At 40.2% G+C, this 27426-nt stretch overlaps 1 protein-coding gene across 1 annotated transcript in view; it reads left to right on the forward strand.

The window, feature by feature from the left end:
• Positions 1 to 27426, forward strand: part of Il12rb2 (interleukin 12 receptor subunit beta 2) — an 80779-nt gene that overhangs the window by 2058 nt on the left and 51295 nt on the right. Inside the window, exons 2-7 of the mRNA XM_085840547.1 lie at positions 11746 to 11855; positions 12878 to 13204; positions 15627 to 15741; positions 16642 to 16835; positions 18563 to 18705; positions 21961 to 22111. Coding sequence (XP_085696673.1) covers positions 11780 to 11855; positions 12878 to 13204; positions 15627 to 15741; positions 16642 to 16835; positions 18563 to 18705; positions 21961 to 22111 — 1006 coding nt within the window. The 5' untranslated portion in view covers positions 11746 to 11779. The remainder of the gene's footprint in view (positions 1 to 11745; positions 11856 to 12877; positions 13205 to 15626; positions 15742 to 16641; positions 16836 to 18562; positions 18706 to 21960; positions 22112 to 27426) is intronic.

Genomic DNA, 27426 nt, shown 5'->3' on the forward strand with positions numbered 1-27426 from the left:
GGAAGAAACAGCTTGCAGCTGATTTAATGTTCTTTTTAAAAATGATTTATTTTTATTGCTTTTAAGTGTGTGTGTGTGTGTATGTGTGTGTGTGTGTGTGTGTGTGTGCGTGTGTGTGTGTGTGCAGAAGCCCTGGAACTAGAGTTCGAAGTTGTTGTAAACTGCCTGACATGGGTGCTGGGAACTGACCTCAGGGTCTCTGCGAGAGCAGTTCCCACCCCTAACCACTAAGGCATTTCCCCAGCCTCATGATTTAATTTTCTCAGTAAATGTTAATTGCTTTGGTTTTATTTTCAGTCATCTTTCTTTGTTCTTTGTTTTGTATTCTTTGAGTTTTTTGTTTTCTTTCTTCTATTTTGTTTGATTTGTTTCACTTTTTTTTTTTAAGGTGAACTTCTTGCTGTGTTTTCCACACTGGCCTTGAACTCCTGGGCTGTAGTGATCTTCCAGGTTCAGCTTCCTGAGTGCTGAAGCCACAAGTCTGTTCCACCTTACCTAGTTTGGCCATTTACAATTTGTTATTATTATAAGTAATAGCAGTAGTATATGCTTGTGTGTACCCATGTACATACCTGCCACATGTCAGGGGGAACAGGTAGACCTTGACTGTTTCCTTCCTCTTTGGGATCCAAGAATCAAACTAAGGTTCCCAGGCTTGTACAACAAGCACTTTTAACCTCTGAACTGCTTGATAGCTCTCCTTGTTGTCATTGTTTATTTTCTTATACCATCCTGACTCAGTGATGGTGGAATCTCAGTGTGATTTTTATTTTCCTTTCGTTGTTGTTGGACACTTTTGCATGCTTGGTAGCTATGTTCACTTCATCTTTTCAGAGCTCTCTGTTCTTTTCAATAGCCCATCTATTGACTAGGTTCTTTGACTTCTCATTATTTATGTGTTTTGTTTTGTTTTGCTTAATCTTGTATGTTCTACATACTAATCCTTTGCTTAGTATTTAATTGACAAAGATTACTGTACACTTCCTCTTCACCTGATTAATTTTTTATTCTGTACAGAAGCTTTTACATTTCATTAGGTTGTTTATCGATAGTGTTATTTCTTGCATGAATAGACTCCAGTTGAGGAAGTCCCTATCCATGCCTATGTCTTAAAGGATGAGTCTCACTTTTTCCTTAACAGTTTTAGAATTTCTGGTCTTTCATTCAGGCCGTGGGCTTGTTTGGAGGTGATTTTTGTACAAATTCTAGTTTCATTCTTCAGTGTGTGGATATCTAGAGTCTGCAGAACTTTGGGATGAAGAGGCTATCTTTTCCACATTTTTAGCATCCTTGGCTTAAGAAAAGGGCACCTGTAGCTGTGTGAGTTAGAATCTGTGTCTCTAGTTCCATAGATCACGACTGTTTTGTGTGAGTACAGCTGTTTTAGTTATCATTGTCCTGTAGCATAACTTCAAACCAGGTATGTGATACGTCTAGCATTATTCTTTTGCTCAGAACTTCTTTGTTTATCTGGGATCTTCTGTGTTTGCAAACCAATTTTAAGATTGTATTTTTTGTTCTAAAAAGAAGGTCACTTAAACTTTGTTGGCAACTTCATTTAATCTGGGCTTGCTTTTGGAAATGCCGCTATCCTCACAATATTAATTCTTCCAATCCATGAACGTGGCATATCTTCTACTGTTTCTTGAGTGTTTTTCCTTTGTTTTTTTGTTTTGTTTTGTTTTGTTTTTTTGTTTTTCGAGACAGGGTTTCTCTGTATAGCCCTGGCTGTCCTGGAACTCACCTCACTTTGTAGACCAGGCTGGCCTCGAACTCAGAAATCTGCCTACCTCTGCCTCCCGAGTGCTGGGATTAAAGGAGTGCGCCACCACGCCCAGCTTGTGTTTTTCCATTTTTGTTGAAGAGATCATTCACTTTATTTTGTGGACTTATTCTAATTTTTTGGTTTGTTTATTTTAGCACATGTGTGTGTGTGTGTGTGTGTGTGTGTGTGTGTGTGTGTAATTCTTTCTCCAATTTCTTTGATTGCATGTTTGTCATTGATATATAGGAAGGCTGTTGATTTTGTATGCTCATTTTGTATCCTGCAATGTTACTAAAAGTGTTTATCAGTTCTGAGTTTTCTGATGGAGTCTTTAGGCTTGCTGGCTGGCTGGCTGGCTGGCTGGCTGGCTGACTGGCTGGCTGGCTGGCTGGCTGGCTGGCTGGCTTGCTTGCTTGCTTGCTTGCTTGCTTGCTTGCTTGCTTGCTTGCTTGCTTGCTTGCTTGCTTGCTTGAGACAAGGCCTCACTATGCAGTGCTGACTGGGCTGGAACTGCCGCGTAGAGACCAGGCTCACCTCTAACTCACACATACTGGCCTGCCTCTGCCTCACTAGTGCTACAACCATCACATTCAGCTAACTTCTTGTATGTATAGAAAGATGTCTTCTGCAAACAAGTGTACCTTGTCTCCTTGCCTTATTTGTCTCCCTGTTATCTCCTTCTCATGTCTTATCGCACTTGCTAAGACTTTAAATGCCATGGAAAAAGAAAACACCCTTGTCTTGTTCCTGCTCCTAGAGGACGTGCTTTGAGGTTTTTTTCCCTTAGCCTAGTGTAGGCAATAGTTTTATTGTATGGCCTTTATTGTGTTGAAATATGTTCCTTCCATTCCTAATTTCTTCAAGGCTTTTATCATGAAGGGATGTTGGATTTTGTCAAATGCCTTTTTCTTTATCTGTTGAAATGATCAAGTAATTTCTGTCCTGATTCCATTAATATGCTATATTACATGTATTAACTTGTATGTGGTAAGCCATCTGTGTATCCTGGGAATGAATCTGGCAAGTTTTTGGTTGTTTGGTTGGTTGGTTGTTTGTGTTTTTTCTTTTTTAGACTGAATGATAAAGAGATCCTAAAAGGGCTGAAAATAAGCAAACAAAAACAAATATAAAGGAGTTTCCTAAACTCAAGCAAAAAAGCTAAGACAAGCCACAGAACTGCAAACACTCACAGTGAGGAGAGCAGGAATCCTGTGCTGACTCTGCTTCAGCTTCTGGGTAGGAAGAGAAAATCCCGAAGAATGGTGCAAGTATCAGGTGCCTTTAGAAAGTCCAAAGCTTTTGGATAGTGTATTCAGGAGGTGTGAGGTGGACTGAGAAGAAGAGTTGAAGGCAGATCATTCACAGCATGAATATAGTCCTATCTGTGATTTCTCTTTTCATCTTGTGAGTTGACCATTTTTATTACTTTATTATTTTTTGTGTATGGGATGTTTTGCCTGCATGTATGTCTGTGCATCATTTCCATGCCTTGTGCCTGTGGAGACCAAAAGAGGGTGTCAGCTCCCCTGGAACTAGAGCCACCACGTGGATGCTGGGAATCAAACCCGAGTCCTCTATAAGCAGCCAGTGCTCTTAACTGCTGAATCATGTCTACAGCCCCAGTTTGATCATTTTAATGTTGGCAAAAATTATTTTAATCTGGAAACATCTTGGAACTGAACACATGTTATACAAAAAAACTATTAATCTTTATTATGAAAAAACTTTTGACCTGATTTTCCTTTCTAACCCCCTCCTTTTATGAGCATATTTTTCTAATTATTTGGATATTACAATTTACTGACATATTATCATGCTAATTTCTCATTGTCTTCCCCTTCTTTTTTTTTTCTTAAGCTATTTAAATATTAGCCTTGTGAAAGTTCTATGATTTTGATTATTAGGAAATCTTAGGAGTATGACGTAGTGGTTCAGATCTTTACTCCTAGCACTTGGAAGTGGAAGGTAAGACAAAAAAGTTCAAAATTGGGACTGATGACATGGCTCAGTGGGTTAAGGAACTTGCCAACAAGCATGACAACCTGAGTTCAATCCCTAAGACCCCAAAAGTGAGAGATCTCCACACTTGGATCTCTGTCCTCCACACACTTGCCATGGTGCACATGCACATAGATAAATAGATGATAAGAGTGAGGATGAGGATGATGGTGATAGATGATTGATTGATTGATAGATTGATAGATAGATAGATAGATAGATAGATAGATAGATAGATAGATATGATAGATAGATATGATAGATAGAATAGATAGATATGATAGATAGGTAGGTAGATAGAAATAGAGAGATAGATAGATAGATATGATAGATAGATATGATAGATAAATATGATAGGTAGATAGATATGATAGGTAAATATGATAGATAGATAGATAGATAGATAGATAGATAGATAGATAGATAGATATGATAGATATGATAGGTAGATATGATAGGTAGATATGATAGGTAGATATGATAGATAGATAGATAGATAGATAGATAGATAGATAGATAGATATGATAGATAAATATGATAGATAGATAGATAGATAGATAGATAGATAGATAGATAGATAGATATGATAGATAAAATCTTGTATTACATAAGACCATGTCTCAATTTTTTTAGAAGCAAATAACACAGGAATGTTTGTATTCTTTTAAACATTCAAACCTTGTGTTTTGAGGGATTTTTTTTGTTTGTTTTTGTTTTTATTTCTTATAATGAGCTTCCTTTACTATACTGTTAATTTACAGCATGACTTTGTAATACAACAAGCCCAGTGCACATTCCTAAGCAACATTGATAGTTCTGTAGTGAACAAAAATGTCACCTATCAAGAAGGTGGAGGAGGTGGGACAGAAATCAGCTCATACAGTTACCTGTCAATATTTGAAAGGCCTTTTTCCAACCCCTAACATACAATACTTTCCCTTGTTCAGAAAAATGTACAACTCTAGTACACTGACAGTGATTCAGAAAGCAGCACAACCCAGCACTGAGAGAAATGAAACAGTGCCCTCAGTGGACAGCTCACTTGGTTCTAGGAGTTGGCATTGGTCTGATACACTACCACATTAAGTCTTCATAGCAATTTTGTTTGAGCGGACATTACTAATGCCAACTATGGGAGGAGGAAATGAGGCTCTCACTTATAGCAGCACACAGCAGAGTAAATTATACTAGCCTTATTTTTTCACCAGACCATGTTTTCCCTTCAACGCATCACAGTGCTACAAAAGAAAACAAATGTGGGCATGCAACGTGTTCCTATCTAGGTGAAATTAGCAACAGTGGAAGTCCTGGGGTTTGGGGGTTTGGGTTTTTTTTTCTGTTTATTTTGGGTTTTGTTTGTTTTGTTTTGTTTTCATATTCTGCTCAAGGACAGCTTCAGAGAAGCTGCCTGCTTTGTGCTTGTCTCTGGGGTGACCGGGCAGAGACTGGCTGCTATAGCTGCTGTGCTTTCCTGCCTCACTGGGTGGTGCTACCTGGGGTCCCTCTGAGACATTATTTTCTGCAGTTGAACCAATTTAAACTTACCCCATCTAGCTTATGAATGAAGAAGACTCAGTCTATGGTTATTTTATTTGGCTTTGACAATTACTGGGGGATAACTCCTAATCCACTTTTCTATCTGCTGACCGGGCTATTTCCCCAGCAGTGTACTCCAGAGACTAGCTGTTTCTCCTGGCCATGCGCTCATCATCCATCTTTCCTCATGAAGGCTTCCTTGTCTCTCCCTCATCCTTCTTCCTCTCTCCTTGCCTTCTCTTCTCCCAATCAAGTAACTCCAAAACCGCCTACCTCTGATACCTCCAGTAATTGGGTGTAGCCATTTTTATTTAACCAATAGTTTTAAATTAAGGAACAAGGTTTACACAACAAAAGCTGGATATTCACTGGTAGGCAATTAGGCCTCCCAGTACAGAATTTAGCATTCCAATGCATAGCAACAGACCAAACCTCAAGGGTTTTCAGTGGCTGGAAGCTGAGGAGTGATGAGTCACAGACAGTCTTTCATCCTGTGATTACTGACAGAATTGAAGTTTTGATATTGACCTTAGAGGTAGCTGTGTGAAGGATGTTTACAGCCCGTAGGAGGTTTCATTTTATTGGAAGACACCTCATTTACTTGAAGGTTGTCAAAGGATTTGAACTTCTCATAAATGGGACTGCTTTCTCCTGGTGTTCAGGGAAAATCAATGCTTATGTTTACTTCAGTGTATAATATAAGCCTAAAGGTACCATTTATCTATATATTATATAGACTGTCTTACATGTCATATCTTTATATGTATACATTATGTTCTATCAAGACCTGCCAAGGACACTGCCTCTCCTGTCACAGGAAGCACAGCAGTAAGAATCTCATCAGCTTTAAGAAACAGTGTGAAGACTGTCTCCTATTAGGGCTCCTATTGCTGTGACACAACACGATGGCCAAAAACAACCTGGGGAGGAGAAGATTTACTTCAGCTTACAAGTGCACATTATAGTCTGTCATTAATGGAAGTTAGGGTGGGAACTTAAGGTAGGAGCTGGAGCAGAAGCTGCTGAGAAAAAGCACTGCTTACAGACTTGTTCCTCGACTTGCTTGGCCTGCTTTTTTATAACATCCTGGGGTGGCATTTCCCCCCTCCCCCAGTGGCCTGGAACCACCTACATTAATCATCAATCAAGAAGATGCACCACCTATTTATCTACAGACAATTTTTTCTTTTTGAATTAAAAATGTATACAGTATATTTTGATCACAAGTTCCCCTCCCTCATCTCCTCCCAGATCCTCCCCACTCTTTCCATCCCTCTAGTTCAGGGCCTTCCTTTTCTGTCTGTTCAAGAAACAAACAGCCAAATTAAAAAAAAAAAAAATTAAACGGAAAAAAGACAATGAGAAAGCACAAGAAACATGTACATATAAAACAAAACAAAACATAATACATGAAATCAGAAGCCATAACGTAAGAGCAAAAGACCAGAGAGATTTTTTAAATTCTCAAACAAAATAATATATATAAAAAATCTACATAAACACAATTGAATTCATTTTGTGTCAGCCATTTTCTACTGGGCATGAAGGCTACCTTTATGTACCCACTGGAGGAGATGAATTTGTCCTTTGCTAACGAGAGTCAATTGAGGATAGTTTCTTGGGTAGGAATGGGAAAGGTGTCCTCTTCCCCGTCTTAGCACTGGAACCCTGTCTGGCTTGAACCTGTGATGGCCCTGTGTATGGTGCCACAGTCTCTGATTTCATGTGTGGTATCAGTCCTGCTGTGCCTGGTTTACCTTACTGTCCTCCAGCGCCTCTGGCTTTACAATCTTTTACCTCCTCTTCCTCATAACTCCCTTTTCCTGAAGGGACGGGTTTGCTAAAGGCATCCAGCTTAGGAAATGAGTGTTTCTAAGTCTCTCAGCCTCTGCACAGTATCCAGTTGTAGGTCTCTGGATTCGGTTCCACCTACTGAAAGAGAAACATTCTCTGATGATGGCTGTGCAAGGCACTGATCTACGGGTATACCAGATACCATTAGGAGTCATTTTATTGTTGTATTCCCTTAGTAAAAATACAGTGCATTGTTTTCCCCCAGGGGTCCATGGCCTATCTACTTTCAGGTTCTTGGTCAGCCAAGCAGTTTTGGGCATGAGTTCCACAGGCCTTATCAGAGAGTGGCTGGGTATTGTCATAACATTTACTCCCTTGTTGCATCAGAATATCTTGCAGACAGGTCACATTGGTAGAGGGTAGGATTTGTAACTGGGTTGTTGTTTACCTTTCTCCTCTGGTATCATGCACAATACCTTCTAGTTCTCTGAATACTAATCAATAGGGGTAAAGTCTCTAGCTTGGCACCATCTCACCTTCTCCTTGTTCAATAAGATATGAAAGTGTTATCTTCAGCAATCGAGCCTTACCATCAGTTTGTGGAGAGCCAGCCTTGGCCTGGATTGTTTGAGAATGTTCATGGAGACCCTTTGGCCAACAACTCAACTATATGTAATCACTTGGTGGCAAAAGATATGTAGTGGGGTCATTGTCTTTCTCGCTATTTGACTTTATTTAGATTTATTTCATGTGTTATATAGTTTGAGAAATATATACTTTAATAGGCTTTGATATGACCAGTCACGTGGCCCTTAGTGTTGTTTGTCTCTGCATTCTCTCCTTACTCACCCTTCTCTATAGGATAAAACTTAAAGGTTGCAGTTTTTCCTAACCAGGCTAGTTCCCAAATAATTGAGACAAGACATGCTGATTGATTCAGCAAGCTTTAAGCACAATAACTAAGCTATCTATGCTATCTACATCCCAGTCACACACCCCGAATTACTTGCAGCTTAAATTGCCCTGGCTTGCTCTACTCCATGTGTGTTCTCGTGGTGAACTCCCTTGGCAACTCCTCCTCATGCCCAACCTTGCCAAGACCTTCTTCCTTTTTCTCCACCTCATGGTCTTTCTTCTCCTGGACCCTCACCTGCCTTATGGCCAACTCTTTCTCCCTCGTTCTTCTCCCTCTGCTAGCTCCTGATGGGATTGGAAGTCCAGGCTTTCTACCTCCTCTGTCAAGTCATTGGCTGTTCAGTCTTTTATTAAGCAATCAGAGATAATTGGGGATCATTCCTTACACCATACTGTACAGGAGATGCTTCACTATTCCTTACAGTGTCCCTGTCCAGACTGTGACTAGATTGATCTCAGGCACAAAAGTTAGCATCTGAATACACAGAGTACAAAACCACCAGCAACACTTCTCTCTTCTTCCTTGTTCATCCTCCTGTTCAGTTCTCCCTCCTGTATCTCCATAACTATACATTCTATTTCTTCTTTCTTGAAAAATCCACCTTTCCCCCCCTCTTACTAGCTACCTAACCTCTGTGGTTATATGGATTAAAGGATGCCTACAAAAGAGTTTAAAGCCAACATTCACTTACAAGATAGTACATACTATATTGGCTGTTGGGAGTCTGGGTTTCCTCATTCTGAATAAACTTTTCTTTATTTTTATTTTATTCACTTTACATCCTGATCGCTGCTCCCCATCCCAATCACAATCCCTCCCCACATTCCCCTCTCCACTTCTGAGGCCTGTCCTCCCACCCTAGCACATCAAGTCTCTGTGGGCTTAGGAACATCCTCTGCCACTGAGGCCAGACAAGACAGCCCAGCTTAAAAAACAAAAACAAAAACATATCCTGAAGGCAAGCAACAACTTTTGAGATAACCCCACTCCAACTGATTAGGATCCACATGAAGACTAAGCTGTACATTTGCAACATATGTGCAGAGAGGGGGTATGTCCAGCCTGTATATGCTATTTGGTTGGTGGTTCAATCTCTGAGAGTCTCAAGGGTCCAGGTTAGTTGATTCTGTTGGTCTTCCTGTGCAGTTCATGTCCCCTTTGGGGCCTCAATCCTTCTTCTTCCCATTCTAACAGACCCCAAGCTCCACCCACTGATTGGCTGTGGGTCTCTGCATGAGTCTGAGTCACATTGGGGTTATAACTTTCTTTCCATCTAACAGTTTTGTTAGATGCCAGGTCCACATTCTCTGTGGGTTCAGACCATCAAGGTTGTATCTCATGAGGATCAGAGGCAGATCCCTCATAATATTTAGGGATATTCATCTCTTTGCTTTGACTTACAGTTTGTGAAACATTTCTCTTCCAAATTTGAGTGAACACAGAAATATACCTATACACTATTCTTTACAAAACAAACAGGAATCCCATCACCAAATACATTGAAAGTCATGGTCTTATTATTAGTTGACTCCTTTGTCCAAGGAGACTGAAGAAGTTGAGTATTGTTACTGGTCACAAGAATCTCTGCTCTGGAACACACTGCTAGATGTATCACTGGGGGATCAGAAACATAGGCTCAGTAGACTTCTGTGCATACAGGAACTATCATTGTCATCAGTAAGGGGATCAGCAGGAAGGTGGGATTGTTTCATTTGTTGCACCAGCCTTTCTGGCAGCCACTGTGCTCCATTTTCCTCCTGTAAAAAAATGCAAACATGACCTTGTCCCCATATGAGTACAGAGTCGGGTCCATGTCATTGGCTTATAATAGAATCCTTCCATTTCACTAAAGCATATGTAATCCAAGTGTGAGGATGCCAAAAATGCTCAGTAACTGTTTGCCCATGAACATCCAAATTTAAAATAAAAAAAGCATGGTTTAAATAGTTTTGTAGAGTACAGAGATATAATTCTCCCTTTTTTTTAATGAAGATATTGTTTTAAAGTTCCATGGGCCCACTTAACAATACCTTGTCCTTGAGGATTATAAGGAATCTCAGTAGTATGTGTAATATTAAATTGTCAACAGAATGTCTCAAATGTTCAATTGCAATAGCCAGTTCCATTATCTGTTTTAATCTGATTTGGAACATCCAGCACAGAGAAATAACATAGGCAATGAGTAATTACATTTTTAGTTGCTTCTCCTGTTAAAGATGCAACAAGAAAGCCTGAGAAAGGTATCAATAGTCACATGCACATATTTTAATTTTCCAAAATCAGAAATATGAGTAACATCTATTCGTGATAATTTACTAGGTATGAGTCCTCGAAGATTAACACCATTATGTGGTACAGGTAGAAACTGAGGACACTGAGGACAAGTCTTTACAATTTAAGGTGCACATTCTCTAGAAATACCAAATTGTTGTCTCAAGCTATGACTTTAGCTAAGGGTTTGTCTATCTTACTGATTTTCTCAAAGAACCAGCTTTTGTTTTCATTGATTCTTTGTATGGTTTTCTCAATCTCTCACTGATTAATTCCATTCCTGATTTTGATAACTTCCTACCTTTTACTCCTCTTTTGTGTGCTTGCTTCTTTTTTTTCCTAGAGTTTTTAGATATACTTTTAAATTGCTGATATAACTTTATACTTTCTCTATGGAGGTACTTAGTGCTATGGGCTTTTCTTTTAGCACTGCTTTCACTATGTCCCATAAATTTGAGTATGTTATGCTTTCATTTTCATTAAATTCTAAATGTTCTTTCATTTCTTTCTTATTTCTTCCTTAACCCAGAGATCATTGAGTAGAGAATTGTTCCATTTCCAGGAGTATGTAGGCTTTCTTGGGTTTCTGTTGTTGTTGAAGTCCAGCTTTAATCCACGGTGGTCTGATATAATACAAGGCATTATTATATCTGTTGGAATTTTCTTTGTGACCTACTATATGATCAATTCTGGAGAATGATCCATGAGGTGCTGAGAAGAAGGTATATTCTTTTGTATTTGGGTGAAATATTCTATAGATGTTTGTTAGGTCCATTTGATTCATAATGTCTGTTAGTTTCATTATTTCTCTGTTTAGATTTCACCTGGATGACCTTTTAGTTGGTAAGAATGGTGTGTTGAAGTCTCCCACTATTAATGTATATGCTTCAATGTGTAATTTAAGCTTTAACAATGTTTAGCAATATTTCGTCTATAAATTCAGGTACCCTTCTTGAGCCACAGCTATTCAGGATTGAGATATCATCTTGACAGATTTCTCCTTTGATGAGTATGGTGTCCTTCCATGTTTCTTTTGATTAATTTTGGTTGAAAGTCTATTTTATTAAATACTAGAATGGCTATTATAGCTTGCTTCTTTTGCTTGGAAAACTTTTTTCCAGCCCTTTGTCATCACTCCATGGTACTAGCATCTCCAAAATTTTGGGGTCTCCACTGAAACTGAGTTGCACCTTCTGGGCTTTCTTTTTGGACTCTCATCCTGCCATTTTGTGCCAAGCCTCAGCAGCCTGAACACAATGAGATACCCAGCCCATTCTTAGCTTCTGCTCATCCCCAAGATGGCTCACTGAGATGGGAGGCATAAAGTGGTGATGATGCTTCAGTTTCCTAGTTTTCAGTCTTAATAATATGAGGAATCAATAGTGCTTGAGTTGTTCTGGAAGGTTGTGGTCCTGCTAGTTTCTGAACGTGCTTAACATGAATTAATTTGTCTTCTTTTACAAGGAGAACAGGAGTTGCATTCTGGAGTTGAAGACTCATGGCACAGACTGTTAGAGAATGCTCATTGGCACTTCTTTTTTTGTTCATGTGGCTGTTGATTAAAGCAAATATAGGTAAGATATAAACTAGTCTGTGAAAGAAATTGCAGTTTAAGTTCTCAGGTAAAAAAAAAATCACACATTGTGGTAAGTGTTCTAAGTGGATTTTGTAATCAGTCTTTTATCATTGAATGGATAAACCCGGCTCTATAGTATTAGCTTATTTAGTTTGATAATTAATACAAATACATAATCATGCATTTACTCTTATGAAACTGCCTAAGAAACATGAAGCATAATGGCTGCACATTTTATATTAAGGTGCATTTTAGAACCAGAAGATGCCTAGCAGGTAAAGGCACTTGCCATAGAAGTCTAACCACTTGAATTTGATTCTGTAAACCTACATGCTCTAACAGCCATACAAGTTCTGTGGCACAGGTGTACACACATAAATAATAAATAAAATTAAAACCTAATTCATGAAGCCCCATTAAGTTATAGAATTGCACCTGGCTTTTGATTTTCATCCATGATGCCAATTCAAAACACTCCTGAGCCTTTGAGTATTTATATTGCTTATAAAATGATTTTACTAGTTACACATAATACAACTGATACACTAAGAGAAGAAAATATTTCTAGATATGCTTCTAAAGTCTTGTAAAATTGTCTTTCTTTTTTCTTAATATATTTATTAAAATAAGCATTTTAAATCACAAAGGTGATGGTAAACATGAGATTTTTCCTGGGAAGCTCTCATTGAGTGGTTTGGTATGAAATCCACATAGAGAGATTTGGAACTGCATTCCAGAATGTTCTTTTAGTGCTGTTTTCTTCCTACTTTCCTCTTACGATTATGATTATAGCATGGATGTTTTGAGAAGAACATATATTTCATTAAAATGCACTTCAGTATGTCTGTCTCCTGTTCTCCAGCATCACCAATACTGCTGGAGCAACGTACATTATTAGTAGTTCTATAATCTGATGAGTTTTCATTTTACTCTGCTGGAGGTGAGGGGTGTTGAACAAACTTTCCCTCTAAAATGGATGTCTTCTTTCCAGCTGAGTTTTGCATTTGTCTCTTCCTGCAGATGTGTGCAAGCTTGGCACGGTGACTGTCCAGCCTGCCGCTGTGATTCCTCTTGGGTCAGCTGCCAATATTTCCTGCTCCTTGAATCCCAAACAAGGCTGTTCGCACCATCCCAGTTCTAATGAATTAATCCTCTTAAAGTTTGTCAATGATGACCTTGTTGAAAATCTCCATGGCAAGAAAGTCCATGACCACACTGGTCACTCCTCCACTTTTCAAGTCACCAACTTGTCCCTTGGTATGACCTTGTTTGTCTGCAAGCTAAACTGTAGCAACTCTCAAAAGACGCCACCAGTCCCAGTATGTGGGGTGGAGATCTCAGTTGGTGGTGAGCATTCCTTTCTGAACTCTTAGGAAGTGGCTGTGTGTGTGTGTCTGTGTCTGTGTCTCTGTGTGTCTGTTTATGTTTGTCATGAAGTAAATAGAAACCCAAACACCAGACAGATTTTTTTGTTCTATGACATTCATTATTTTGTTGTGAGAGCAGCATGGGAATCTCAGTGTGAAAAGTCCAGAAATCAACAGAATTAGGATTTATTCAGCAACTGAGTAAAATTCTCTCCAATTCTTGCCCTTCGCTCTCTTTTACTTGGTTTCCTCTTCCTTTCCTCTTTCTTTGACCATTGGGGACATTTGCTTACTTGCTGTCCTTGATTCTCTGCAGCTAGATCATCATATGCTCTTGGTTTGGGAATATTGGTTCAAAGCAACAAGGTCTTTTTCTATTATTATTAGATATTTTCTTTATTTACATTTCAAATGCTATCCTGAAAGTTCCCTATACCCTCCCCCCACAAAAGAGCTGAAAGAGTGTCTCTTCCAACTCTTCCAACTCAGGCTGGCAGCAAGCAGCTGAGCATCCCCTCTTCCCTTGCTTAATGCACAGCAGGGAGTTCTTCTTTCTCTACTGAGTGACTGTCACACTTAAGATAGGCTAACAGGAGCTGTCACCATACTTAGGGTCCTTTCCTGGAAATTAGCCCACTGCAAAGCTGATGAGCTAATACTTCAAGATGGGAGCTGAGCGAAAAGGAATTAAGAAATATAGTTAATACATCATCTAGTATTGGGGTGGTTCTAGAAAGGTCCCATGAATTTCACCATTGTGCAAATTACATAATGAATACTTAAAATAAGCTACAATGGTATCACCAGGTGACAACATCACACAGGACCACTGTCATACATGTGGCCTATAGACTGAAACACCACTACGTATACTTGATGGTACTGCATAATAATGTTACTAAGCAGGTAATAGCCCTAGCAGAAAATACTTCAGACTTTTTGGTCACTTAAGGACATTCCCAGGAGAAGCACATGGAACTACAATAGTGAGAAAAGGGGAAAAGCATTTAGCTAACTCCCCATTACTTCACATTTATCCCATAGGAACTCTTTCGTGCTACTGGCTTGCATGGTTGGTTCCTCCAGGCAGCTGCTGAGAGATTCGGGAGGTATATATGCCTAAATAAATGTTTAAAGGGAAGTGATTATTATTTAGCAAAAGGAATACTTTATTATTTTATTAAGTAGAACCATGAGAGCTATATACTGCTATAACCATTTAATAGATGAAATTAAACGCTGAAACGTTAACGTGTTCAAGGCCACACAATGAACACTACTGTGTACATACGTCTACTGAGTGATAGTGAGAGAGAGAGAGACAGAGAGCAGAGAGACAGAGACAGAGACAGAGACAGAGACAGAGACAGATTTCCATCAGTTACAGAACTGCCTGCATGACAGTCTCAATTCTGTAGTAAAATGGGATGGATGGGCAACTGAACATTTTCTCAAAACCTGCCATTAATTCTGTTCCTGCAGAGCACCTGGATTCAAGTCCACGTGGAGCTTCACAACCATTTGTAATTCCAGCAACACCATTTTCTGCACTCTATAGGCACCAGACAATGCAAATGGTCTGAATACACACACAGGCAAAACAACCATACATAATTTAAAAACACATTGTTTAAAAATAGGTGCCTTGCCTTGTATAGCTTTATTTTGACAGCTAGGTGTATGTAAACATCTGTATACATAAGAAACCATCTAGACCTGGACTCCAAGTCATACAATATCTTGGGAGCCCATTTCATGTAGGTGGACATAAAGATGGTTTCTTTACATTAGTAGAGACTTTTTCTTTGTTTCTTTGTTTCTTTGTTTTTTGTTTGTTTGTTTTTGTTGAGACAGGAACAAACTGTGTAGCTTAGGATATCCTTGAATTCATAATCCTCCTACATTTGCATCGTGAGTGAGGGAATTACAGGTGGGTACCATCATGTCTGACTTAAAGTTTTCTAGTAATGAGTTGGTATTCATCTGGCATTGTGGGTTTACCTGGGGTAGAATTATTGATTGCCAGCCACATCTGGACCAGATTCTGCCCTTCAGAGTTTTGTACTCAGGGACAAATAGTTTTCTTGTCTTCGTTTCTTCTTTGATAATATGAAAAATAATCTTACCTACTTTATGGAGTGCTCTGGCTGAGAACTACGTATAACACACCTGGCATGGGGCTTAAGTTATAAAAAATAATCAATATTCATCACTATTGCTTTAATTATTAGAGGAAAATTCATGCTTTGAGAGCAAATATGAGCATGATAGTACATGACTTCAAGTAGATTTGTGGGACACATGGGAGGTATTATCAATATACTGGCAAAGCAGTTTCCCTGTGGTCTTGATGTCACCTACGGAATATCTCTACCATCAAATCTTGCTCTTCCTTTTCAAAGTTGCTCCAGAGCCACCTCAAAACATATCATGTGTCCAGGAAGGAGAAAATGGAACTGTGGCCTGTTCCTGGAACTCTGGAAAAGTTACTTATCTGAAAACCTATTACACTTTACAGTGAGTAGAGCACCTTGTGGTTGTTTTGAGTATATTCTCTTACATGGCTTTCAGCAATATCAAATGTTTTTCATTATTGCCACGAAGCAGCAATAGATAGCTTGCCTAGAATCTAAATACTGTTCCCAGTGTCAATGAGAACTACCTCAGCAGTTTGAACTGTGAGCCCTCATATCTTGGCTCTAAATTCTCATTCAAGAACATCTTTGGATCATCCAAGGCCCTGGCTAAGATAGTCTCCCTGCAACCAGGTTAAGCTGGCTGGGTAAAACCCCATCTCATTTGCAGTCACACACTTTTGGGCGTCATGAATATATAAATGAACTCCTCTTTGGAGGAATTGCTTTTGAAAATACAGTTCGCTGATGTGAGAGTCCACAAGAAGAGGGAATATAGGAGTCTCTCTTCCTGGAATATATCTCATAATCTCATCACCAGCCTAGCTGAACCTAGGTGAGCATAAGATAAAATAGGCAATGGGACCAGGATTGGAGTCCTCCTACTTACAGTATGGACATACTGTGAGCTCACACCATATTTCCACTCAATATAAGTCATATGCTCACAGGTCTTTTGGATAAAGGTTAGAACTGCCCTGAGGAGCCAAGATGACAGCCATGGTTTAGAGAATTGAACAGGGTAGGCAAAATACTCCTTTATATAAACATGTATTTTAAAAAGATTTCAATTGTACCAAAAAAGAAATGGAGTGAGGAGGAAGCATGGCCCTATCCATAAGAACAGGATTCAGAGATGGCCACAGTATATCCTCTAGTAATAAGACCAGCCTGAAACCATCTGTCTGGAATTTCTAATGTTAGAACATTTTGTCCTTTTGTAGTAATTGCAGGAAGCAGCGTGAAAAGTATACTGCTAAACACAGTTTTGTTTGGGTTACAGGTTAAGTGGACCGAACAATCTGACCTCTCAGAACCAATGTTATTCTGACAATCGTCAGAATTGTAATCGTCTGGATCTTGGGATCAATCTAACCCCTGATTTAGCTGAATCCAGGTTCATAGTCCATGTTACTGCCATCAATGATCTTGGAAATTCTTCTTCACTTCCGCATACGTTCACGTTCTTGGACATAGGTAAATTCTACTGCAGTTAATCAGGCGTCATTTACTGGCACATAAAACTTACTTTAAAGCTCATTCAAATCTTCTGTGTATAGTTATTTTCAAGGAGACAGAAGTTAATGGGAAGTAACAAAAAGCTACAGACAAAGTACAAGGCTATTCTAATGCATGTAAAAGAAGGGCTGGCCTGTAGCCGCATAGAAGTGCAACCAAATGGGACTTTCAGCCTCATTCTCCCAGAGAAATAAGAGTTTTTAACCTGTTCCCATGAAAGAAGAAGCTGTCAGTGACACCACTGACTGAGGAGTTTTCCAGAAGGTCATACCAGTGGCTCTTTATCCCACTGGATAACCACCACCACCACCACCCCCGTGTACACTGTGCATATAATACGCCAAGATACAAAAGCTCTGCTCTGAGAATGCTAGCATCTACCCCTCACCTCTGGGAACTGTAACGAGCCATTCCCAGCACCTGAACAATAGAATTGGCCTAGCTAAATTAGAAGCCAATCTCAAGCATCCCACTTTGCATCCAATCATATGGACCTAGGACTATCCTGGGGGGCCTGAGTGTCTGTAGTTCCTACTCACACCACGTCTCTCTTTGCTATTTGCATACCTGTTTGCTCTCAACCTCCCTCCTCATCCACCTTCTGTCTCTTTAAAAACTGTTCAAACAGGGCCCCCAATGAAGAAGCTAGAGAAAGCACCCAAGGAGCTGAAGGGGTTTGCAACCCTATAGGTGGAACAACAATATGAACTAACCAGTACCCCCAGAGCTTGTGTCTCTAGCTGCATATGTATCAGAAGATGGCCTAGTCGGCCATCACTGGGAAGAGAGGCCCCTTGGTATTGCAAACTTTATATGCCCCAGTATAGGGGAATGCCAGGGCCAAGAAGGGGGAGTGGGTGAGTAGGGGAGCAGGGCAGACGGAGGGTATAGGGAACTTTCAGTAGAGCATATGAAAGGTTTATAAAGAAAATATCTAATAATAAATAAATAAAATAAAATAAAAATTAAAAACTGTTCATGACTGCACCACCATCCTTCCCTTTCCCTTTTTCTGTTTTTCCAAAATTTTCCTAACTTTTTTTTTTCCTGAAGCTGTCACCACTAGCCACCTTTGCCTTCCCAGTCATTGGGATATTGGTTTTCTTTAAATCTATTAAGTGGAGTCAACAAATCTATTTTTTTGGTAAAGATGAAGTTGTAAGGGCAATTATTTCAGTGGATGAGAAGTGAAACCAATTTTTTATTTAATTTTTTTTGTACTTATTCACTTTGTATCCCACACACTGCTCCCATCCCAGTCTCCCCCCTCCCACAATTCTTCCCCCATCCTCCCATTCTATCCTCCTCTGAGTGGGTGGAGACACCCCTGGGTATTCCCTCACCCTAGCACTTCAAGTATCTTCAGTGCTAGTGGTTTTCTCTCCCACTGAGGCCAGACAAGGCAGCCCAGCCAGAAAAACATATCCAAGTACAGGCAACAGCTTTTGGGATAGCCCCCATTTCAACTGTTCAGGGCTGACATAAGGCCAAGCTGCACATCTGCTACATATGTGCAGGGAAGCATAGGTCCAGCCCGTGTATGTTCTTTGGTTGGTGATTCAGACTCTGAGAGCCTCCAGGGTCCAGGTTAGTTGACTCTCTTGAAACCAACATTTTCAATTGTACTTAAGCAATCTCTGGTTGCAAAGCCTGACTTGCATATTTTGGTTTGTCTTGATTATTAGTGATCCCTCTTCCTCCGTGGGACATCAGAATCAACTTTCTAAATGCTTCTGGGAGCAGAGGTACACTGCAGTGGGAAGATGAGGGGCAAGTGGTCCTCAATCAACTCAGATATCAGCCTCTTAACAGCACATCCTGGAACATGGTAATAGTCTTTAGAGGGATGGGAGAAAATACGTAAGAGCCTTTGACATTGTTCTACAGACTCATCTTGTCATGTCAACTGATAAGAAGTTTAGGAACTTTTAGCCTGGAAACACATAATTTGAAATCTATCAGGAAGCTGTGTATACCTGCCTACTTTTTAAATGTTTTTATGTGTGCAAGTGTTTCCCTGTATGGACCTCATGTCCCTAGAAGCCAGAAAAAGGCACCAGATCCCCTGAGGCTGGACTTGCACACTGTTCTGAGCTGGGAACCAAAACTGGGTCCTCTGCAAAAGCAACTCGCACTCTTAATCACTGAGCCCTCTCTGTTAAGAACTATTGGCACTGGAGAGATTGGTCAGGGAGTAAAGTGTTTGCTGAGCAAGCACAGGGTCTGATTTTGGATCCTCAGCACACTCACTAAAAGGTGGGGCATGGCAGCCTATGTCTGTGTTTCCAGCACTGAGGTACAGAGATAAGAGGACGTCTGGAGGGCACTGGACAGCTAGCCCAGCCAGTCACCAAGAGGCAGGTTCAGTGAGAAACTTTCTCTCAAACAAGCAAACAGTGGATAAGCAGTTGAGGGAGGCACATGCATATACGTGAGCATGAAGACACACAAACAGACAAGAAAAATGTTGATCCCTGATTCTAAGTTTTATTTTAATTTTTTACTTTTGTTTACTTGTGTGTGTGTGTGTGTGTGTGTGTGTGTGTGTGTGTGTGTGTGCGCGCGCGCGCGCGCGCCCCTTCTAGGGATAAGAATCGGGTTATAAGGTTTGCACAGCAAGCACCTTTACTTGCTGAGACATTTTACAGGCCCTAAGTCTGAAGGTTTTAAGCCACAGTATTTTATAAATCTACTTTCAATAAATAATTTGTTTCTCCTTATTCTTCTATCCCCTTCCTCATTGTCCTTTTTTAACATTAAAAACATATTGGGCCAGGCGTGATGGCACACACCTTTAATCCCAGCACTTGGGAGGCAGAGGCATGTGGATTTCTGAGTTCGAGGCCAGCCTGGTCTACAAAGTGAGTTCCAGGACAGCCAGGGCTATACAGAGAAAACCTGTCTCAAAACAAAAACAAAAACAAAAAACAAAAACAAAAAACAAAAAAAACATATTGGAAAAATATTAGAGTATGTACTCAGAGGTTTATATGACACTATATTTTCCCAAGAAAAGGACTGCAATTTGCATATTAGGCACCACACTGTATGTATAAGGGTGATGAAGGTGCATATGTGTCGTGGCACGGATGTGGAAATCAGAACAGCCCTGAATGCCAAGGCTCACATCCCACTTTTGTTTGAGATAGGGCGTGTTTGCTGTTCCCAAACACATACTCAAGGCTAGCCCATACCCCAGGTTAGCAGCCTATGAGCTGCTGGGATTCTCCTATCTTCACACTTCACTCACTATAGGAGCCTGGGATCACAGATGCTTGTGCCTGGATTTACACAGGTCCTGGAGATTTGACTCAGGTGTTCATATTTGTTCAACAAGAGCTGAACCCACTGAGCCATTTTCTCAACCTGGCATTACCATTTTTTATAATTTAAAAAAAACGTAAGGCCAGGCAGTGGTGGCACACGCCTTTGATCCCAGCACTTGGGAGGCAGAGGCAGGCGAATTTCTGAGTTCGAGGCCAGCCTGGTCTACAAAGTGAGTTCCAGGGACACCCAGGGCTATACAGAGAAACCCTGTCTCGAAAAAACCAAACAAACAAAAACAAAAATAGGACATTGGTTTCTTCAGGGATTTTATAAAGTACAGTGGCTTATAATAATAGCAATGGATTGGTTTCAAATAGAGTTGAAACCCAAGAGACTGTAACTAACTTTTTTTTTTTCTAAAACCAGTTGTGTGTCTATGTTAAAGCATTCATCATATTGCTAATTACATATAATGTAGAAATTTCTCCATGTGGCTTGAAGAACTGATACATTTTTGGACTAGTGTAATGGCATATACCTATAATCCCAGCATTTTAAAGGCTAAGAGAGAGGCTAGAGTTCCAGGGCAGCCTGGTGTGCCTGATGCTCATGGAAGCCTTAAGAGGACAGATTCTCTGGGACTGGAATTGCAGATAAGTGTGAGCCACCATGTAGGTCCTTGGAATTTAACTGTAGTTGTCTGGAAAGGCATCCAGTACTCTTAACCACTGAGCTGTCTTCTCGACCTCCAATAGATAGGTTATTAATCACTTGAGATTTTTTTATTTAGAAACTATTATATTAGGTTAACTTCCCTTATTCAGTAACCCTAACATTATTTATTCTCATTTAATGGATGAACTGGAGAATTTAAAGGGTTATCTTACCTAGTCTACCCTTTCAGGTTAAAATTCTCTGTATATGGATGGGGAAATGCCTCAGCAACAGAGGCTCTGGTTTTGGTACCCAGTTCCCATGCTGTGCAATTGTCAATTGCTTTTAATGCCAGTTCCCACTCCTGCACACACACAGGTCCACATACAAACTCTCAGGCACACACGTAAGCAAACAAACAAATGAATAAGTAAATCTTTCAAAACTTCTTGGTATTATCCTTTTTATTATCCTTTCTGTTTATGAGTTTGCGCATGCTAAGAACACACTGTACCACCAAGTTACCTCCTCTTTCTATCCCCTTACTACTAATAGGTACTTTACAAACTTTATCCTGCTATTTCTTTCTGTTCTACAAGATTGCCTTAGTGAGTAAGAACCTGGATTTGTCAGTAAAGCCTAGGGAGGGAAGGGAAGAAGGAAGGGATTCTCTGAATACAGGAGTGACTCAGGCTCACCCTTGGCACACTAATATCTAACAGCTGATGTAACCTATAAAGTACTTCAGAGTGGTCAGAAGAGTGTGAATTCCCAAGAAAATGCTTGCTATTTTCAGTTTTGTTTTGTTTTTTAATATGTATGGTTGGTTTACCTGATTTATGTCTGTGTGCCACATACATGTTTGGTGCCTACAGAGGCCAGAAAAGAATATCCAGTCAGAACTTATGGAACTGAAGTTGTAGATGGTTGTGAGCTGCCATGTGAGTCCTGGGAATCAAACTCAGGTCCTTTGTAAAAATACCAGGTATTTAGTCACTGACGCACCTCTCCAGTCTCAAGGCTTACTGTTTTATGGGGAGGGAAACTTTGTCCCCCTGCTTTGGCCATTGCACAGTGTGTGCCTGTTGTGAACTGTCACAATGCTCTCTATAAGAATACACAAACACTGTAAATCACTGAAGCAAATCTCATCTGCTTCAAGGTCAATGCTACAAATGCCAAAGGAAAATATGACCTGCAAGATCTGAGACCATTTACAGAATATGAATTTCAAATCTCCTCTAAGCTACATCTCTCTGGAGGAAGTTGGAGTAATTGGAGTGAGTCACTGAGAACACGAACACCAGAGGAAGGTAGGGATCCAGAAAGGAAAAAAAAAAAGTGGTGGGGGGTGGGGGAAATCAGAGAAAGGGGACTGGAAGAAACCAAGGCTTCCTTGAAGCAGACTCTTTCAGTGCATGCTATACAGAAACTGCCCAGAAGGTAAGTTTTATGATGCTAAGAAGTATAACAGGCACAGACAGGCCCTGCACTTGTCTGCCATAAGTCAAGTCACCACATTTCTACTGTCCAGTTAAATTTGTTCTTGCTTCTCTATTGCCTCAGTGACTATTGCTCCCCAAAGCTGTAGACAGAATTAATCTCATTTCTTTGATACATTTTTATCTCTTTGGTTCTTTGAAAATTATAAATTGTAATTTTGAAACTATAGAGCATACTAAAAGCTTGAAAGAACTTCTAAAGACAGTATCCTAAGATAGAAGTAATCTCCAACATTGTCTCTTTTCTCCAAATGCTACGTTTCACTTCTTCAAGCCTTCTATGTCACATGGCTCAAGGGGTGCCTGTGGTACCAGGACTAGGAGCAGTATAACAAGTTCAAGTTTTAATCTAATGAGTGGGCTTCTCCTCTTGATAATTATTGAGAAATCACTATCACTGAAATAGAAGCAAATATTTTATCAAAATAGAAATCCCTATATAACTTATCATCATATTGAAAATGTTTTTCTCGTTTTTATTAGTTCTTTAAAAGTTTGATCAGGTTCACCCCTCCCCCAACTCCTACCCAGATTCATATCTAACCCACACAACTATGCCCTTTTTTCTGTTTGTCTGTCTGTCTGTCTGTCTGTTTGTTTGTTTTTAAAAATCAAGTACAAGTTATGCTGCCCATACATATTCTCGATTATGTAGCCCTCACTGGAAGGCAGTCAATCTACCAATAACCACAAGCTTTGACAAAAACTGACTCTCCTTCTCCCAGCTGCTATCAAGTGCCAATAGCTCCTTAGCAGGAAGTGGGCATGAAGTCCCACCTCTCCATGGTGGAACTTTGCCTAGCTGGACGTGCAGTCTCAACTGCTGTGAATTCAAATGTACATCTGCCCTTCTGTGTCTAGAAGACACTTCCAAGCATAAAAGCCTAGGAGTTCACAAGAATACTCTTCTGTTTTTTCAAGGACTCATTAGTAGCAAAGTATAGAACTTTTCATACAGTGTGGGGTATCTACTAGAGAAGACTGCTTGGACATGTGTTTAAGCCAATAGAAAGTCTTTACTAGCCTAATAATAAGCTAATATTGTAGCTGGCTGGCTACAACACTGGGTGTTTGGGATCCTTACTGTAGCCCTGGACCTGTCTCAAGGTAACCTTTTAAGTGATGAGCAAGTGAGAGAGAGGGAAAGGGAGGGGAAGGGGGAGGGGGAGGGAGAGGGAATGTCCTGGGTTAACACACTTCAGTTAACAAGAACAGTTAGCCAGAATCAGAACTACAGAATCTAAAAAGCAAAGTAACTAAATTTTGAGACCTTCCCAGAACTATACGGACTTTGACAGATTACTCCTTTGTTTTAGTTTGGCACATGATGAATTTTACAGCCTGAATGGTGCTGCCATCATGAAGTCAGGTGACCTACTAAGGTTTGGAGCCCTGTTACAATACTTTGCGTAAATTACAAAGAAATCCGGGTATATAATCAACTGCTTATTACTATCTGTAGTTTTGTTTTGTGAGACAAATTCTTACTATGTAGCCCTGGCTGACTTGGAACTTGGCTGACTATGTAGACCTTGGTGGCCTTGAACTCAAAATGATCTGCTTGCTTCTGCTCCCCACATGTTGAGATCAAAAATGTCCACCCCTGTGCACAGCTGGAATTTTTATAATATTGTGAACACCTAAGTGGTTATTTGCAAAGGTGGAGTATGCATATGTAAGAAGCAGCCTTGTAGTTGACCTGTACTCCTTGAGCTCCTAATAGTTGGGGAGGGTGAGTTGTTGGTTTTGTTTGTTTTGAGTCAGGGTCTTACTAGTAGCTCTGGCTAGCCTGGAACTAAATATGTAGGCCAAGCTGGTCTTAGACTCAGAGACCACCCTTCAGCCTCTGCCTCCCCAGTGCTGGGATTAAAGGCTTGAGCCACCACACCCAGCCTCTTAAAAGTTCTTTCGTAACTGATGACACCTGACAGTAATGGGCTGGTGGCATCCAAGGCCTCAGAGAGACCTGATACCTACTAGGAGACTATTATACCCAATACAGAGTTTGAACAATAAACTTCTTGTCTTCTGATAACTGTATTTCTCCATGTAAGAAAATATTTAAAATGGATTCATCTACCATGTGGATGAATGCCTCTTTTTCTGACCTACATGATCCCTCTGTTGCACAAAGATTTTCTTTGCACTATTTAATGTAGTTGAAGTAATTTTTGTTGTTGTTGAAACAGGGTTTCTCTGTATGTCTGTTTCCCTGGCTGTCTAGAATTCATGCTATTCACCAGGCTGGCCTTGAACTCAGAGGTATGTCTGCCTCTGCCTCCTAAATGCTGGGATTAAAGGCAAGGACCACCATGCCCAGTGTAAAGTAATATTCTCTTAAAATACCTCATGGACTAGATTTTGTTTGCAAAATGCTGATAAGAGCTTTCAAATGAGTTGTATTTGATATTCAAATCCAAAATAGTAAATAGGTCTAGATAAGCTACGTAATTTCATCCCATTGGGCTGAGCTACAAGCGACAGAAGCTTGGGCTTTATGAATCCTTGTCATTTTACACTGATTAGTGACTAACTTAAGATGTGCCAAAAAGGATTTTCTTTTCTTATTTTCTTAGCATTTATCCGACAATTTAAAACCTCTCCAAGGCAAACTAGTAACTCTAATAAGCTGTAAACAAGCCACCAGTCACTGTGGGACTGGTGTGCTCAGAGCAGAGCTGAAACATGGCCCAGCTCACCCCACTTGCTTCCTTTCAATGCCTGCATCTTGCTTTTCTAGTTTGATCTTTCTGTGGGCTGTCCTATACGCTGCTCTTACTTTAAGCTGTGTGGTTTACACCCCTTACCACGCTTCTGTCATCAGTTTCCCTTTGAAACACCAACTGATGCAAATCCAAACGTGTGAAGTTTTTTCTAACACTTCTTCCTTTTAACCCTTTTAAGTGTCTAGTCACACGTAACGCACTTTACTCTCCGAAACTGTGAATGATTTATGGCTCTTTTTCTGTAGCCTCAGCTTCTACAAACTGGAAGGAGCATGGTATCCCCTGTGGCCCAGGCATGGCTATGTGTCATTCCACCTTCATGAAGGCTGTCTTTGCTCCACGTGTGCCCCTTCCTTTGCTGGTAAATTTTACTCCCGTCATGGTCTTCCAGAGAAATGACCACTAAGGGAGGGGAGAAGAAAGGAAACCAGGTCAATTTCTGTGCCATAAATCAGAGAAACAGTCCATAATTCAGCATCCATCCAAAGCAGTCTTGACTCTGGGGGATCGACGCTATATTTTCTTTCTAGTAAGAGAAAACTCATGAATTTGAACTCAGAAGTATCTAGATCTATGTGTGCTCACCACTCACAACACCTAGCAGGAGGCTCCACTATGCTGAGTAGGCCTTCTTCTGTATACGTGGCTCTCTGCTCACCATACATTAATTTGGGAAGTTAACCCAGGAAGCATGGAATGCTTATCTTCAGGCCAGAGTGTCAAAGAAGTGCTTCATTTCATGGTGACAACGCAGGTGAATAAAAGATGTCCAAGAGAGAGATTCAGAGGTCCATTAAAGCCTCACTTCCTCACATCGAAAAGCTAGGAAATTCATTAATTCATTCATTCATTTCATTCATTCATATGTTATACTATCATATGTTTATACTATTATCATATACTAACTATTATCACCATTAAGATGGATGTGAACAACCAAATAGTAGAGTTATTCTAACATCTCAGACCTTTCATCACAGTGAAGCTTGGGAGTTTGCAGTTTATCTGCAGAGACAGAGAGCTAATACTTGTAGCTTTGTATATTGTATAGTCTCTGCAATTAGTAAAAGTTGTTACTAAGGTTTCTGAGCAGTCACTGGCATCAACCAAAGACGTGGCTGCATTCCAAGAAAAATCCATTATGAATATCAACATTTGGATATTACAAATTTCCAATGTGTAACTAAAATTTATATTTCTCACTTTATAAACTTTTTCAAATGCAAAGCTATTATTATTGTTTGCTATTGTGCAAAAGTAGACAACAGGCTTGAGTTGGCTCACAAATCATGACTGTCAACCCCTAGAATAAGCTCAAAGATTGTTATGCTTCTATCTCTTTGCCTAAGGCTGAAGAAAATGAGAATGAAGGGCTCTGTACAGTACTAAAAAGATTTACATGCAAACCTTTCATTAGGGAGGAAATCATTCATGATCTAGTCAGAAGCCCAACCTTTGCCCCTTGGCTTTCCTTAAGCTTGTTCCTGTCCCTGAGGAGAAAAATACCTGTACATTATTTAATAAATGGTGGTCAGGCCACTACTAGAAAGTACTTTTTCCTTGAAATAGAAAGCATAGCCTTCAAAAAATGTGTTTCCATCAGGAACTATACCAGGTGATGGGACATAATGCCAACCAGTCAGAACAGCAGACTCCAAGAGTGGCAATTTATCTTGAAAAGCTAAAGCAAACATCCTGGGGGAGCCAATGCCAAGGTGAAACACAATACTCAAGAGGAATCTAGGAGCCTTCTTGTATTTCTTCCCTGATATAAACCCAAGTTCCTCTTCCCACAAAACTCATATAATGAAGCCCTGATCACCAATGGGATGAAATTAGGAGATGGGACTTTTTAAAAAATATTTTATTTATATACATTTCAAATATTATCTCCCTTTCCAGTCTCCCTTCTGCAAACTCCCCACTAGCTCCCTTCCCCTTTGCTCTAAGAGGGTACTCACTCACACACACACACACACACACACACACACACACATACACACACACCTATTCCCACTTACCCCTTTAGAATCCACCTTCAATAGGGCAACAAGCCTCCACAGAACCAATTGATGCCAGATAAGGCAGTTCTCTGCTACATATGTAGTGGGAGCCATGGACTCACCCATGTATACTCTTTGGTTGAGACTCTGAGAGCTCTGTGAGGTCCTGTTAGAGATATTGCTGTTCTTCCTATAGGGTTGCAAACCCTTCAGTTCCTCAGTCTTTCCCCTAACTATCCCACTGGGGACCCCAGGCTCAGTCCAATGCTATCTGCATCTGTCTTGGTCAGGTGCTGGCAGAGCCTCTCAGAGAACAGCCATACCAGGCTCTGTCTACAAGCAGATCTTGGCATCAGCAGTAGTGTTGGGGTTTGGTGTCTGCAGACGAGATGGATCC

This window comes from Mus caroli, unplaced genomic scaffold, assembly GCF_978045245.1.
Source record: "Mus caroli unplaced genomic scaffold, Mus_caroli_1 scaffold_7, whole genome shotgun sequence".
Lineage (NCBI taxonomy): Eukaryota > Metazoa > Chordata > Mammalia > Rodentia > Muridae > Mus > Mus caroli.